The sequence below is a fragment of the Lissotriton helveticus genome, chromosome 1_1 (assembly GCF_964261635.1).
Source record: "Lissotriton helveticus chromosome 1_1, aLisHel1.1, whole genome shotgun sequence".
Lineage (NCBI taxonomy): Eukaryota > Metazoa > Chordata > Amphibia > Caudata > Salamandridae > Lissotriton > Lissotriton helveticus.
The window spans coordinates 842,713,116-842,730,652 of NC_136057.1; the positions used below are offsets into that span (position 1 = coordinate 842,713,116).

The following is a 17,537-nucleotide window of genomic DNA, read 5'->3' on the forward strand; positions in this document are numbered from 1 at the left end:
TGAGATTAGTAGTTGTAACTGTTTTTATAATACGGGCTCTTGAATTTTGAGATTATAAGACCATGGCATAATATGCATAGTTACTCATTATAGATTTTCAGCAGGATTTATCAAAGCTGCGAAATATGCTGCTTCAGCAAAAATAATTCTACCTTAGACGTACCAATAGTTGCACAACCATTCGCAAGAGAAGCACCAATGATCACGCTCCATCTTTCAAGAGTTACTAGGGCTGTCCCTAAAGTGATGAGGTGGTTGAAGGGATGACGGGCTTTTGTGCTTTGGCTGAATGGTAACTCAGTCAAGAAACAAGCATTTGCAATGTAATAGGTCTCGCATTTAAGAGAGTTTGAGCTTTTGGCATTGTAAATGATATTGCATTTCATTTATCTGTTGTTTTTAAAACAGATAAATAAAAGGCTTTGCCATTAACAATGCCAATAGCTTAATCTCTCGTAAATGCGAGACCTGTTGCATTGCTAATGTGTTTGGCGCCCGTACTATAACGATACAAAAAAATAGTAGGAGAGAGCATGTCCTGCCTGCAACAACAGGCAGGACAAAGCTATTTGAGCAAATAGTGTTTGGATGCTGTATTAAAGCCTATTGTGTAACAACACATGTAACAGGGAGGTGTCCTCATGGGAGGTTACAAAATGAGACAAGGCGGAGAGCTGAGATAAGGAGAGACTGATCAGAAATAAAGAGGTCAACATAGAACGAGACAAGGAAATGATATATTGAGAAAAGAAGGCAGAGAAGGAGGGGTGGAAATACAGGAATAAGGTAGCGAGAGCGGTGAGGTAGAGGAACAGAGGTGGAAAGAGAGAGAAGATAGGTGGAGGCTGGAGGTAGCAAATGAATGGTGAGGCAAATTCAGCAGGTAGTGAGAGAGAGAGAGAGAGAGCTTGGGTTGCAACAGTGCTTCAGTTGTAAAATTGTAAGAGCTTAGTGCCAAAGTTTAGCTCAGCAGCCCTCATTGTGCGCTATTGAAGACTGCGTAGTCTTGAATCCGCCTCATGCATCACCTCCACATCAAAACAGCACCAGCGCAGCACCGCTGCATCAGCGCAGCACAACTTCAGCACCAGTGCATTAATGCAGCACTACCTCAGCATCAGTGCAGCACCACCTCAGCACCACCTCAACATCAGCGCCATCTCAGCATCAGCACATCACCACCTGCACATCAGTGCACTGCCACCAGCGCAGCCCCATCTCAGCAGTAAATCAGCACCAACACAGCACCACTTCAACATCAGCGCAGCACTACCTCAGCACAGCACCATAACAGCATCACTCAGCACCACCTCAGCTTCACATGAGCACCACCCCACCACCACCTCAGTATCACTCAGCACCACCTGAGTATCATTCAGCATCACCTCTGCACCTGCACACCACCACCTCAGCATCACCTCAGTCTACCCTCGGAATCTGGCATCTGTTGATTCTTCACTAGTGTCCGTCTGCTGCTCATGTTGTAATTCAAGTACTAATTCCCAACCTACACTCTCCCATTATTTATGTCCCCAATCCATTAAAAAACTATGACAAAGAAGCATTGAAACATCAGGAAAAAGTTGTGAGAGAAAAAGTAGAAGACATTGTATATGTTAATTTTTTTAATAGGGTCATTCAATTGTCCATTATGTCTACTTATTTATATATAAGGTAAACAATGCTTATATCACTTTATTATAACTTTTCAACATGCTGCACAGCAGCCGCACTGCTCTACAACTAGTTTGAAGACATTGCATGTGTGGTAAAGGCATTTAAGTGGAAAAGGCATGCTCTGGCTAAACACTTATAAAGTATCAAAGGCGAGACCTATTGGCTAAGCCAATGCTTGTTTTAGTTACTTTCCCTATGTTTGTGGTGTCCTGAAAACCAGGACTCCTCTGGAATTTTCCAAATATTACAAAGCACTCCCCAGTCTGGAACTTAGGCTCTACCGCTGGAAGTGCTGCTCCCCCAGGGCTGATTGTATGCTCTCCAATTATGGTGATCTGAAAATGTATAAAAAGGTACATCTATTGAAGCACTCTCTTGGGGCCTAAGTCTAAAGTTGCAGGCCAAAATGTATTTTATGATTGCATTTTTATGGTTAAAAAGTCTACAAATACAGATATATGTTGTGATAAATTGAAAAGATTTATAGACACAATAATTATAACAGTGTTTCTTGATCAAAAGTGCACGTTTCTTTGACAGTAGTAAGTGCATTTACACATGATTATTATTATTATTCATGATTGCATTTACTTGCAAAATTATGTCTTTAACATGTAGTTTGTTGATTTAGACCCTTTGACCAAGCCAATAGACTTACAGTATATATTTGTGTGACCCCCTTCAAGGGGTCAGAATTGATTATGAAAAGTCATCTATGGTATTTTCCATCTGCCTCTGAACATATTATAAATAAGTATTTCATTGTGTGTGTAATAAATGTACTTTTCCTTTTCTGAAGAAAATGCAATGGCTGGACAATAATTTATTAAGTTCTATTGTGTGCCAGAGAACAGAGTTTACTAGCCCACACCACCTCCCTGAGTAGGCCTTGGACTGCTCTGCCGCTCTGCCCCTCTGCCCTGAGAGAGTATAACTCTACAAAGGGGTGCTTGGTTCCCAGTAAGGAGAACTGTGTACTTATTACTTGCGCAGGTTACACAACTAGTAGCCTCAATTTCCTACACTGTCAGTGTTAAAATATGGACCTCCGAAATAAACATACATAAAAAAATTAGAAATAAAGGATGCTCTTAAGGGGTGCCAGTGTGGAGTCTGGGGGCTATGGAGCAGAGAGTTACCACTATCCAGATATGAGAGTACACGGGCTTGAACAGCAGTTCTGAAGCCCCTCACTGGAAAAAAACAGTTTCACTTTCTCTAGAAAAGAGCGCTGGTACCAGGCCGTTTTTGGTTATTTTGTCGATGTGCTGCGTAAGGGGGAGGTTGGTATCCAGGCTGAATCCAGGTTCACCACTGGGTGTGACAAATGTATCATTTGCCATATAAGCCTGTACCGAGTGCCTGCCTGTGGGTTGTTCTGCTGCCAAAAATCTTCATATGATTTGCCACACTTGTCTTTAACCAGTGTATGCCTGTGAGTTGGTCCTCTGTCGCCCTCAGGGGATTCCCGAGACCATTTGCATTTTTGCCCTGTAACCATTACATGCCTAGGGTAGGTTCTTCCAGGTTGATGCAAAAGAGCATTTATTATGGCTACCTGTACTGCAGAGACAGCTGCAGAAGCAAGAATAATAGACAGAGATGCAGAGAGTCAGACCAGGACACTGGCACGCAAAAGCTAGAGGAGTCACCTTACTCATGCGAGTCCATACCCCTCCCTCTAGGACACAACTGTAGACAGGGCTGGCCATTGCGCAGTAGTTCTGGCATTTTCCTGGTGGGCTGCAGGCTAAGGGGCTGCTTTCAGAGCAGCAGGGCTTGCCATGACACAAACATGTCACCATTGACCCATTCCTATGAAGGCCTCCTGTGCTGTGGCACTTCTTTAAACAGTTTTGCTCATTTGTGGCTTCCAGTCCAGCCCTGACTGTAGAGAGTAAAATAGGGAAACAGGGCAGTGAAGAACTAAAAGACAGAACTAAAGAGAATAGAAGCAGAAGAAAATCTGCTGAAACTTAAATCATGAGACAATAGACAGAGTTGCAGAGCCAGAGCAGATGACAAGGGCCTACAAGATCCAACTTATTCAACAGCCGTAGAAGACATGATCCGGAGATAAAGCTGCCAGGAGCTGGAGCAGGAGTCAACCTCGACCCAGCTATAATTTCATGTAAAATGCACATTCAATGTGTCACTCCTCTTCTTCTCATTATACCCTTTTGCACTACTCAGGATAAGAGCACCACTTTGGTCAATCATGCACAACATCAAACCGCTTCCCACCTAGGCCACACCAATTCAACACCCATCCAACCGAGCACTCCCCGCAGTGTAGAGGGTTACCCATCCACTAATGCACTCCCGCACCCCTTCAGGGGCATGAAGGCACTATATAACTGCAACTACAGAACGCTCGTTTTGGACAAAAGAGAATCCAAGGACTTGCCTGACTGCTGTGAGGGGAACGGCCAAAAACTCTGCACTCTAGCCATCACCGTCTGCCGTGAGGGGAACGGCTCGTCGCTCTCTGCTCTCGCGCCCCGCCAGCACCATCGCCGACACTGGGACTTCATTTCCCAGGTGCCCCGGCGGACGCAGCTGTGGCGCAAGAGTGACGTCACCAGAGCGCCCGGAGGCGCGATAAAGGACAGGAACGCCTCTCGCCCCGCGAGTCGCCCGCTGGAGCGCCCGGACGAGGTCCGGACAAAGGGCGGACAGTCTTAGACAGTCCGAGACAGGACGCTACTGGTCTGGGCCAAATCCCCTGCCCGAAAATCTCGTGAGTTGCACTACTTTGCACCTTGCTAAATTTTTGAAAACTGTTGCATCATTGTGGAGGATTTGAACTTTTTGCACATCTTGGGACTGCTATCTATTCTCGAACCCTATAATATTAAGTTGTAAGCAGTCTTACATATTAGATCAGGCCATTATGTCGAAGCAAAAGACTCCCACTGTACCTAATAACACCATGGATAACTATTTAGTTCAGGTTGTTGCAAAAATTAATAGCGAGAGAAGGTCCTCACTGGGCCTGAGCCTCTCACCCATTACCACCTTGCCTGATCCTACTGGAGTAGATTTATTGGATCCAGACATTAGTAATGACACTTTTGTGTTTGACCAGACCAATAATGAGATTCTCACACAGAATGTATTAGCAATTGTTGTGTCCGAAAACGTAGATGAGGACAAACCAGATACAGCAGAGGAAAATTCCCCGCCCCCAGTGCCCGTACTGGCACCTAGAACCACCAGAGGGTGCAATAAGGGTCTTCCCAAACGAGGTGGGCTACGTTCAAGTAGAAAAAGACTAGCCTCACCGCCAAAAAAGAAATGCGATATGGATGAAGGAAGGGGGGAGAACGGGGGGAGTACATTCCTGGGAGATGATCAGCTTAAGAAATTAGCGAGCATGTTTGATTTAAAGATAAAGGGCATTATCAAACCATTGGTAGTAAAAATTGATCAATTAACAGAAGAGGTCCACAGACTAGGGGGGCTTTTAAAAAAGACCATTGAGGAGGTGGGGGACATACCTAATCAAGTGGCGTGTAGAGCTGAGCCAAAAAGAGCACCCATGGGGCCTACGGTGGGGGGTGGAGAGACAACAGCACCAAATCCTCTCCCTATTCATCATCAAGAGGTAGGGGACTACGTACTACCTGAAGAAGGTCTCTCAGCAAGGCTAGCGGGACAAACTGCTTCGTATCCAGAGAAAGGTCCAGAGAAAGGTCCAGTAGAGCTCATTCTAGAGGCCTCTCCCCTTGTCTTGGTCTTGGCCAATGTACCACCTTTAAAACCTGGCCAGATGGAATCTACACCCTCTTTGCTAAGTAAAGCATCACATTGGTTATCTAACAATATGGTAATATCCCCGTGGGGCAAGCAGCAGTTAGCGGGGGATTTAGTCATGGCAAGAAGAGTTGACTGGGTAGGGAATAGCCCAAAAAAATGTGGGGGTGACTGTGTAGTGTTAAACTTCTCAGGGCCTGATGCACTCCCTAACATCCTGCCAAATTTGTTCCGCCCCCAACGTAGAACTGCAGACATAGTTCCACTTACTCTTGAATTCTTCTATCCTAGAAGATGAATTGATCTGAATCCAGGTATATTGAGGACTAAATGGAATTTGGTAACAAAGGGAAGGGGAAGGGGTGGCCAAAATAGTGATTGGGGCCTGAGCCTTGACAATAGGTTTTCAGCACTATCCAATCTTAATGAATGTGATTGACTTGGTTGGGGTGAAATCACCGAATGTAATGATTTGATAGCGCGTGACAGCCTCTGTACTACCGTTGATAAGGGCAGTGTGCCTATTGCGCCCCTAGTAAGAAGGAGGAGACTACTCACTTTAAGCAAAATAGGGCCACATAGGGAAGTCCCTGTACAGTTGACTTTGAGAAACTTGGAGAGTAATACTGGTCAAGGGTGTATAGTCTCTTGTTCTGATTCATTAGTCCACCCCCTGTTAATTTAGACCCCGAAGACGTTTTGGTGTCTCCGAGACAAGACAGGCTGACACCTCTTGACCATGCAGGTCTAATTATAGAAAAAACTAGGCTCACTTTCCTTTCTTGGAATCTCGCCGGAATAGCTAATAAACTGACTTCCCCAGAATGGTGTGACTTCATTGACCAACATGACATTATATTGTTCCAGGAAACATGGTCACTGAGTCCAGTCTACCGGCTAGGGTTTCTTAACTTCTACATCCCGGCTATAAAAAATTCTAAAGGGCGCCCATCTGGAGGTTTGATAATTTGGGTACGTCAATCATTAGATTGTAAAATCCAGCAAAGGAACCTCCTATCAAGTGATATATTACCAGTTAACATCATGTGGGCTAATGGCCAAGGGATGGCCATTTTCAATATTTATGCCAGGGGGGTAGGGGGTGGGAACACATCGGAAGTAATATCTGTACTTGACCAAGAGCTTGAATTGCTGCCAACCCTGCTATCTATTATAGTAGGGGGTGACATTAACACCACTTTTGAACCTCTAGGACAAGAGGACCAGATTCTGGCCTCAGAGGAGGATAGTAAATGGGGAGTTCCCCAACTTGAACTGGCCGTGGTTAAGAGATGGTCCGCGGTGGCTATTCAAACTAAGAGTCTATGCTTAGCAAGGGGTCTTAAAGCAGCAAATGGGTGTACTCCATCAGATCTCCAAGGGAGTAATACATTTGATAATGGAAGGTCAACCAGCCGAATAGACTACTTCCTGGTGGATATCAGGGAATGGCATAGACTGCAAGATATGATTGTAAAAAGTAGAATTGAAAGTGACCACAATCCTCTTTGCATGGATTTCCAAATTAATTTAGGATCGAGAGAATCAAGTCAGAGGGGTGACAAGGTGACCCTAGATATAGTTTCCTCAAACAATCAGCGCCATGTAAAATGGGGTAGATTGGTAGAAGATCCAGAGAAAATTGAAGATCTTAAGAGAGTAGTGGCCGAGGAAGTAAATAATCTAAAATTACACAGCAATAAACCAAATTTCTCCGGAATTATGGCAGAGGCTCACATTAATTTTTTTAATAGGCTTCAAGGGTTCTTTCTGAAAACAATCAAACAAAATATGGGTACGAGAAAGTTACCTAAGGTAGGGTGGTATGACCAATCGTGTAGAATAGCCCGTCAGTATCTCAGTACGGCACTCAGGTCTAGGAATATTATAGGAGTGAGGGAGGCCAGGGACATATATAGAAAAGCCCAAAAAAAAGCTAAGAAACAGTGGGACGAGGACCATTGGCTTGACCTGAAATCTGCTTGTGCCGCTAAAGATCAAAAGCAATTTTGGGCAATTGTTAAGTGGGACAGAGGAGTGGCAGCAGAATCCCCACAAAATAATGTTGCAAGAAACCTGTGGATAGATTTCTTCAAGCCCCAGTATGCCTGTAACCTAGCTGCAGATAGCTACACCCTACCACCCACGGTCTTCTACAGCTGCCAAGTATTTACTATAAAATATGTCAGTATTGCATTAGACTGTGTGACAGGGGGAAGAGCGCCAGGTATGGATGGTATTCCTGCCGATGTGTTTTTAAGTGATCGGGAATCATGGTGTCAGTATTTTACATGGCTAGCCAATTCTGTGGCCCAGGGTGCACCCATTCCGAATTCTTGGAAGGGTGCGGAAATAATTCCAGTTTTTAAAAAGGGAGACAAATCGCTACCCAGTAACTATAGACCCATCGTCCTTATAGATTCAGCTCAAAAATTGATGGGTCGACTAGTGCTGAATAAGCTCCAATCGTGGATAGCTGAAAAAAATATTTTGTCTCCATATCAAGCTGGTTTTCGCCCCCTGACAAGCTCAATCGACCAGGTCTTTTATTTTATAGCCCTCTATTGGAGGAATGTGACTCTGACCAACGGCCCTCTTTATGCCGTTTTTGTTGATTTAAAATCAGCTTTTGATCTAGTTCCACGGCAAAAACTCTGGAGTGTGCTTGCAGAAGCCGGTATAAGTCCAGAACTGCTAACATTGCTTGTCCGCTTGCATGAAAATAACTATGCTAGAATCAGGTGGGGGGTCCAGGGTGAAGTGACTGATCCTTTCCCTGTAGAACGTGGGGTTAGACAGGGATGCGTCTTGGCCCCCGCATTGTTTTCTATATATATTAATGGTATAGTGGACTATTTAGGAAGGTCACCCACCGATGCACCAGCACTAGCGGGGGCGCGTGTGCCAGTCCTCATGTTTGCGGAAGACACACTGATAGTGTCACGAACTCCTAGTGGGCTCGAGAAGGCAATTAATGCATTTGGAGAGTTTTGTGAGAACCGGGGTTTAGAGTTGAACACTTCTAAGACCAAGTTTATGTGTATGAACCAACGGAAGACATTCAAAGGCTCAATAACTTACAATGGCACCCGTGGAGAAGTGTGGCTCAATGGTTAGAGCAGGCAGACCTCGATGCAGAGCTCTGGCCAGGGACCAGGGTTCGATTCCCGCCTCGGCGGGTCTCGGGCTCATTAATTCCCCAGACCGGATATTCTCACCTCAGTGCCTATTCTGATCATGGGTCCCACGCTGCAACTCTGGGCAATAGCTTGCTTAGTCTCCACAACGGCCCCCACAACGCGAGGGATGCCTGGTCTGCACCATGGGGGTGCCCAGGAGTGGACACTTCACAGGGAAAGCCAGGAAGGGTTCCCTTGTGGTATTCGTACAAGCGCCGGGAAACCCACTGCGGGTAGCTGTGCGCTATACAATTACAAAAACATTTACATTTACATTTACATTAGAGCAGGTAGAGGCCTTTACATATCTAGGAATATCCCTTCAGGGTAATATGCGATGGAAAAATCATATTGATATGGCAATTCTAAAATTCCATCAGTTAGCAGGTGTAGTAGCGCTCAAACATAGAGCCTCATTGACCAAACCAATCACCCCTGCTTTAGAAATTTATAACATGAAGGTGATAAGTGCCTCACTGTATGGTTCGGAATTATGGGGATTTTCTAACCTGAGGGACCTGTCATTGGCAGAGAATAAGTTCTTGCGGCGCCTAGTGGGGGCACCACAAAGCACTCCCACTGTTCCTCTGTTGCTTGATCTTGGCAGAAAAAGTATTGAGGACTTTGCTCGCCTACGCCCTCTGTTATATTGGAGACGGATAATGACAACGCCAGAATTAGCTCACTATACTGCAGCCCTAGCGGATATTATTAATGCTGACCGCTTTCATATCATCTTGTGGCTTAAAGAACTACGGAGCCTATTATCTAAGCTGGGTCTAGACCATCTCTGGGCTAATACTGATGTAACATGTTTTCCATCGAAGATCATCTTGAAGAAAATGTATTGGGCTATGGTTCGGTCATCTGCTTTTTGTACTGGTTCCAACTCCAAATTAACTCGACGGTTTCTTGATGTTAAAACAGTACCATCTTGTGAACTCTATTGGGACATTATCGAAAAACCGTTCGACAGAAAACTGTATTTTCAATTCAGACTTGGAACTCTCCCCCTAAACGTATTTACACAAAATTGGTCTACGAACTGGGATGAGAAATGCCACTACTGTAAAGACCTTGTTGAGAATGTTTTTCACTTACTGTTTGTTTGCCCTCTTTATCACTGCCCACGTCGAAAATGGATAAAACCAGTGTGTCGTAATTTAGGAACACGCAGGCATACAGAGGCGCTTAGAATATTGGAATCAGATTGTTCACCATACTTCGCGATTGCTGTTGCAAAATTCCTAGGATGGGCTTGGTCTATTCACACCCGCACCTTACAATTATCTGACGCAGTCTAATGAATTATTGTCACTATGGTTTTTATACACGATCGATTTTTATATAATTCTTGATGGAATATTTTATATTGAGTAAAGAAACTGACAGCATAAAGTGTTTAATGTATGTGTTAAATATGAATTTTAGGTTTAGTATTTATTGTGTAGCGTTAGGATGTAATTGCTTTTATGACTTGCTGTTGAATAAAGCTTTAGAATTTGATTTGCAACTACAGAACAATACAAAACCTATGTCTGTATTGTGGTTTTAATGTGGTACACAATATTTGCCACACAATCATCTATTTGATTTTGTAGTGGTATAAAGCTCTAGTTTGTCTCTCATGTCGACTTAGAAAACCTATCCTCTTAAATCATTGTTCAGGAATTTATAATTCATGTCCACTCAGTTTGTGTAAACTTCTCCCAGTTTCCAAAAGGTCAACAGTTGCATAATTTATATATTTTGTGCAGGTCTTCAGGACTTATTCCAAAAATCACCTACCTTCTGATGACTGGAATGATCCAAAGTTTTCTGATGAAATCTTGGATATGTTTTGTGAGTCTGACAGTCTTTTCGAACCAAATGAAGATAAGGATGATTTATTATACCAAGTATGTGATGACATTGAAAAACTTACCCAGGCAGTAGAGCTAAAAAAAGAAAATGAGAAAAATGAGGAAATTCAAAGAGGAAACAAGGTGTCTAACTCTGATTCAAGCAAAGGATTTGTTTTGTCAAAAGCAGAGGAGGCCTGCCAGTCACTGCACTCCAATCCCTCTAATAGCAGCACCTTCACTCTGATCACCACGTCTAAACACAATTCCAGTACTTGGTGCAGAGTAGTAATATCGACGTAGAAATATCGTCTGACATTAATATCTCCGCAGAAATATCAAGTGGAACAAATATCGACAACAAAAATATAGTCTGACCAGAATATCGACTAACAGGTAAGTAATATCGATAACAATAATATAGTTGTAATAAATATTGTTTACAAAAATTTAGTTTACAAAAATATCGATTTATTAATAATGTTATGTATTTTAGTGTTTTAAATGAGAATTGTTTGTTATTTTATTATTTGTTTTGGAATTGTATTATTTATTAATGTTTTTTATGTTTAATTTTGTGTTATTACTTCCGTAGCGGGTTGTGGGTTTATAGGGGAATAGGGTGGGAAGTAATTTAATTATATAAAATGAATTGATTAATTAATGTGTTAATTAATTAATAATAGTGCAATAATTAGTTGTTAATTAATTTCAATTAGTCAATTAATAATTAATTGTTAATTGTTTAATTAATTTTAGGTGTGTGTTGGGGAGTTCATACGTGTAAATGGTGTAAATGGTGGTAATTAATTAATTTAATATTGATTAATTAATAAATAATTTTTAAATTAATTTCCATTAATTAATTAGTAATTATTCATTTTAAATGTGTAATTAATTTTAGGTGTGGCTGTGGTGTTTTTAAGTGTATATGGTGTGAAAGCTGGTAATTAATTAATTCATTTTAAAAAAATACATTAATTTTCATAAACTAATTAGTAAATATTAAATGTAATTGTGTAATTAATTTTAGGTGTGTGTGGTGGATATTATAGTTTTAAATAATGTGTAATTAATTAATTGTTATTATCTTTGTTAATAATAATATATTTAAATGTATATATTAATTATGTTTATATTGGAAATTAAATTTTTAAAAAAAATTGATAGTTAGTTTTTTTATTGTTTTGTGTTGCAGCGCTTTCCTTACTATAGTACTCACTGGAGTGGGAATAGTCATTTTTACCCCTACGCTATCCAACGCTTTCCCTACTGTTGCACTCTCTGGAGTGGGAATAGTAATTTTCACCCCTACGCTATCCAACGCTTTCACTACTGTTGCACTCTCTGGAGTGGGAATAGTAATTTTCACCCCTACGCTATCCAAAGCTTTCCCTACTGCTGCACTCTCTGGAGTGGGAATATTAATTTTTACCCCTACGCTATCCAACGCTTTCCCTACTGTTGCACTCTCTGGAGTGGGAATAGTAATTTTTAGCCCTACGCTATCCAACATTTTCCCTACTGTTGCACTCTCTGGAGTGGGAATAGTAATTTTTACTCCTACGCTATCCAACACTTTCCCTACTGTTGCCCTCACTGGAGTGGTAATAGTAATTTTTACCCTTACGCTATCCAACGCTTTCCCTACTGGTGCACCCTTTGGAGTGGGAATAGTAATTTTTACCCCTACGCTATCCAGCGCTTTCCCTACTGTTGCACTGTCTGGAGTGGGAATAGTAATTTTTACCCCTACACTATTCAACGCTTTCCCTACTGTTGCACTCTCTGGAGTGGGAATAGTAATTTTTACCCCTACGCTATCCAGCGCTTTCCCTACTGTTGCACTGTCTGGAGTGGGAATAGTAATTTTTACCCCTACGCTATTCAACGCTTTCCCTACTGTTGCACTCTCTGGAGTGGGAATAGTAATTTTTACTCCTACGCTATCCAACGCTTTCCCTACTGTTGCACTCACTGGAGTGGGAATAGTAATTTTTACCCCTACGCTATCCAACGCTTTCCCTACTGTTGCACCCTTTGGAGTGGGAATAGTAATTTTTACCCCTTCGCTATCAAATGTTTTCACTACTAATGTTTGTATTTTGTTATTAAATGTATGTATTATTATTTTCCAATACTTTAATGTGTTAATTAAATATAGAATATTATTTTTTACTCAAAATGTTTTATATATGTGTTTATTTTATTTTTATATAATTATTAAAGTTTATAAATTAAAGAAAGATAATAATAAAATGTAATTAAGAAAATATATGTATATGTACACATTTATTGTGTTTATATTCATTAAATTAAGTTTATTTGTTATAATTAGTTAAAATATAAATGTAATTTAATTTATTTTGTTAATAATATTAATAATATTTAATTATTTAATTTAAGTTATATTATTTTTTAAAGACGATAATTTTTACATCTATATTTTTTACATCTATATTTTTGAGTCGATATTGTTGTACTTACCTGTTTAAGTATAGGGATTCGATATTTTTGTAGTCGATATTTTTACATCTATATTTTTGTTATCGATATTTAAACATGGAACCCAGTACTTCAAACCAAGTAACTGCAATAAGGAATATCAACTCTACACATCTTAAAGCACCTGTGTCATTCAGTTCACCTTCCTCGAATAAGCATGGGATTTCGCAGGATTTTGACCAAGTTTGTGGAAGTATAACTAATCAACTTCAGGTAAAGTTTATCCGATCTAATTCTACGCCTGCCGATGATTTTAGGTCTGCCTCGCTCGTTCACTTGAAGGAACCCACAAAACCTCTCCGCAACAATGTTGACAAAGCTCTTGAAGCACCGTCATTTAAAAAGTTTTCATCTACGAAAATCAAGACCTCACAATTGACTGGCGTTGATGTTGATCACAATAGCAGCAGGTCAGACAATGTTTTCCGACCTGAGACCAATCTGCAATGTGGTGAGAGCAAGACTTTATCCGCTATACACGGCAATCTGCCAGTTATTCAACACCAACCTCTTAAACGGCAGCTCTCGGAGTCCTTTTTGCAGTCAGCAAAGGTGCTTACTGCCGAAGAAAGAAGTCAAAAGTGTTCTCAAGAAGAAATTGAGAGGAAGAAGAGGGAAGCTCTTGAAAGACGGAAGAAACGAACACAGTCACAATTGAAGCATACCTGATATTTCTGGTATTTTACTTTCAGAGTGACTAATTTTTATATAAAAAGATTTATATGGACTGTTATGTCTGAGACCTTGCACCTTGGTCTAAATTATTCATGCTTTCTCTGTGAGAAATTGAGTTGAAACCAGGCACTAATAATTGTATCTAGTTTTAGAAATGAGCGTTTGTGTGTAAACGCTCCTTCCTGTGAAGTGAGTACTATTAACTTAACCATACTTTAGAACAGTTTGGAGAGAGTATGAGCACCCTGGTTTCAGAGAATCACAGCATATTTTCGAGATGATGTTCATTGAGAGTGATTTTTCATGCTCCTCCATTAAAAAATCAAGCCTAAGGAAAATGACAACCTACAGCCTATTTAATTAATTTGGTACATTAGGCCCCAACTCCTAATCTTGGTGAATTCGGGGCAATTTTTGATTTTTTTTTTTTCCCCTCAAAATATGTGTTTCACCGTCTAAGTAATAAAAATATAAAAATATAAACATATAGTTCATTTTAAAAGTATGTAATAGTAGATTTCTCCTTAGGGATGGAACATGAATCTAAGGAAGTTTCATGTATTTATACTTCGGCTTTGGCTATGTGTGATATGATGTTGGGATGTATATTCTAGGTGCACTATGTTCTTTAATAATACAACTGTTAAGATCTTGCTGTTTCTGTTTTTTCAGCATGTAGCTGCACAGATCATGGACAGTGTGATGAGGGAATCACTGGTTCGGGTGACTGCACTTGCGACAGCGGCTGGGGAGGAAAGAGCTGTGAAACTAAACTAGGTCTGTGGAGACTTTATGTTTTTTAAATCAGATACTTGCTGATTTCAGAAACTATGGCAATACCTAGACTGGCCAAAAACATGCCTATATCTTAGACTGTATCATTAATGAAAACTGTAATAATGAGCACGTGCTAGGGTTGCATGGGTTCATGCAATGCATGAAAACTTTGTGCCTTTCTTCATACATTTACAGCCACAAATGCACATAGACTTGATATTGTGCAAATTGTGGTCTTGCTGTGCCCAGCATAGCAGTAGGGCTCATGCATGCTATTCAGGGGCAGCTGCAGTGGGTGGTGGAGTTTGGCGCTGGACTTAAAGAGGGGGTTTGAATATCCAATCTCTTCTATTTTTGGAGGCCTTATGAAGGGCCGTAACGTGTAAAAATGATAGGATTAGCACTAACTGCTCTCCAAGGACTGTAAGGCCTTTTTTCACCCTCAAAATACTATGATTGGCAATGGTAGTCTGTAGTGGACAGTAACGTTATGTGCATTAAAACTAAATAACATTGGAGAACCCTCTTATACACCTTTAATCACACCTGTGCTTTTCCCAACCTGCATTCAGGAAGGAACCTCTTACAGTGCTTTGCTACACATACTATTCCATTCAAAAAAATTACTTTTATTTCATAACTGATTTTGAAAGGTTGAAGTTAAAGTTATCAAATCTGGACTGGAAATTCAATAGCGCCTCTGTCTTCCTGTGTGCACGCACTATTCTATAAGATACTTTTAGGAAGTACTTTAAAAAAAATCTCAAAGAAAAACTAAATACTACCAATTTAATCGATTCCCTATACAAGATTGTCATAAGTTGTGCTACAGATCATGAAGTATACTCCCCTTCCATTCCTGGTGAATGTCTCCCCTCCCACGGAGGTCTGGACCCGCTGTTACCATCCCCACTATGCTAGGTTATAGGCAAGCCTTGGACCTGGGTGCAGATTGCTCAAAGTTCTCATGAATGCAGTACGCAACTCAGTTCAAAGTTTAAGGATGGCTTTTGTACCACATAGTCTGAAGTAAGTACGGTGGCCACATTTAATCTCTCTCATCACCAGGTGCAGCAAGCCCACACGGTTCGCGGTTGGTGCTCAGTGGCCATCCGGTCAGTGCATTGAAGTGTTTCTGCCCTTATGGGGTGGGCCAGTTCACCGCAGCAGCTGCTGCATGCAGGGGTCATTCCGTGGGATGGGCTCAGGCAGCGTTCTTGTCAGCAGCAGTACTCAGCAGCATAGGTCCTCGAACGGGTGCTTCAGCTGGCATTAGTTATGCCCTCCCATCTAAGTTCTCTTAAGGCTTCAGGGCAGATGCGGACTCCAGGCTGGTTTTGGGCTTCCTGTTTTGATATTTATTTGAGAGAGGGCAGCACCAGTCACGCGTCCCATGCCAGGCAGCCAGGTAGACTCATGTTGACACCGCCTGGTGCAGTGTTAATTGAAGCTTCTGAAACACTGCACAATGTGGGGTATTCCCCGCACAGGTCACTCCTGGATCAGTCTCTTAAGTTTGTCAGCTTCCTACAAGCATTCGTCATGCTGGGAAAAAGCGGAGCCTCTCCTTCCTGAATAGTCTCTCCTACTGCCAGTCTCGGAACACTCCTTCCCTCTCTCACCAGGCAGACAGGCTTTAAGTTTCTTCCGGCATACCCTCAGCTCTTCCAGCAGAAGGTTGTGACTCCTGGTGATGATACCTCACCTCTGAGACTGCTGTCAGATAGACACCAACCCTGGTTACAGTTGTTCTTTGAGTGCATGAAGCACTTGGCACTGGTACAAATTATAGCGGGTTGGATTCCATATTTATACTCATTTTCCAGATAGGGGAGGTGGATCTAATGTTTTCAAGCTTCAGCACGGGTTTGGGGTGATCCTCTTATAACTCTTCTTCTCAGCCTACAGTCCAGGCACAGCATTTGCTTAGCAGTGATTCTTTCCACAACAGGTATCGCTGGGGCGGAACAAAAAAGGAGTAGCCACAACATGGGTGTAACAAAGTGGATTATTAGTTGGTGGTGGTGTGAGTCCTCACAAGTAATAATGTCATAAGTCTGTGCTAGGTTCAGTTAGATCTCAATATTTTAAACCTTTGGTAGCTATAGCACAGAGCAGACAGGATTAACATACGAGAAATGTGTAAAGCATTTAACAGTACCAGTAAGGACCCACACTCCTAGAAGCCGCCAGCAGGATCAATGGAAAATCAAGTTGGAACTTGACAGCTGGGCTCTTGGAAAATTTTGCTGATTTTGTGCCCCTGTACCTTAAAAGGAAGTCAGCCAACGGACCTTGCAGTCCACTTCTTTCTCCCTGGACCAAGTGGGAGCCATTCACACCTCCTTGCAGGGGCCCAGCAGGCTGGCCGGTGACAGGTGGGGATTAACTCTGAAAAGGTTGCTAAAAGCTCTAGGCAGGAAAAGTAGTGACTTTCTAAAGTCACTATTTCTGAAATAAATAAACTTCCACTTTAGCATTAAGTTGGATTTTGTTTAACTATGAAAATGTGTGTTTGAATTATGTTTCTTGCAAGTGCTAATCTGAAGTTAGTGTTTAGTGTGATAAAGTAACACTGTATTTGCTATGACGCAGACAGCTGTGATACCGTGGGAAAGGGGGTTGGGCTTTTTTCATTGTAAGGACATGTAAAAACATTACATACATTTTTCCTACTTTTAAATACTATGCAAACTGTTTTAGGGCTAGTAAGGCATACTTTAGGAATTGCTTATATTATTAAGAAGGAAGGTTTAGGCCTGTCAAACAGGTGATTTTGATACGTTGAAATGGCCAGCCAAGCTATTGTAGCAGGCTTAGAGTCATGCTTTCATGGTCCTTTAGTGGCAGGACAATACGTGCTGCAACCCACTAGTGCAATTCAACTTTCGAGTCCTGGGGATGCAGGGTACCATATACTAGGAATTTAGAGGTAATTAGGTAAAGTTAAGAACACTCGCACTGGGGTCTGGTTAGCTGGGTGTCAGTGCACAGAGTTTAAAAACCAATAGCATTAGTCCAAAATAACGGGAGTGATCGGACGAAAAGAGGCATTTTCTTACAATGGGGACAATAAAGTGTGAGATCTCTGCACATGGCTGCCATCAGCCTTCCTAAAGCAGTAATC

At 41.6% G+C, this 17,537-nt stretch overlaps 1 protein-coding gene across 1 annotated transcript in view; it reads left to right on the top strand.

The window, feature by feature from the left end:
* Positions 1 to 17,537, top strand: part of STAB2 (stabilin 2) — a 944,658-nt gene that overhangs the window by 815,310 nt on the left and 111,811 nt on the right. The window contains exon 57 of the mRNA XM_078674824.1: positions 14,306 to 14,410. Coding sequence (XP_078530950.1) covers positions 14,306 to 14,410 — 105 coding nt within the window. The remainder of the gene's footprint in view (positions 1 to 14,305; positions 14,411 to 17,537) is intronic.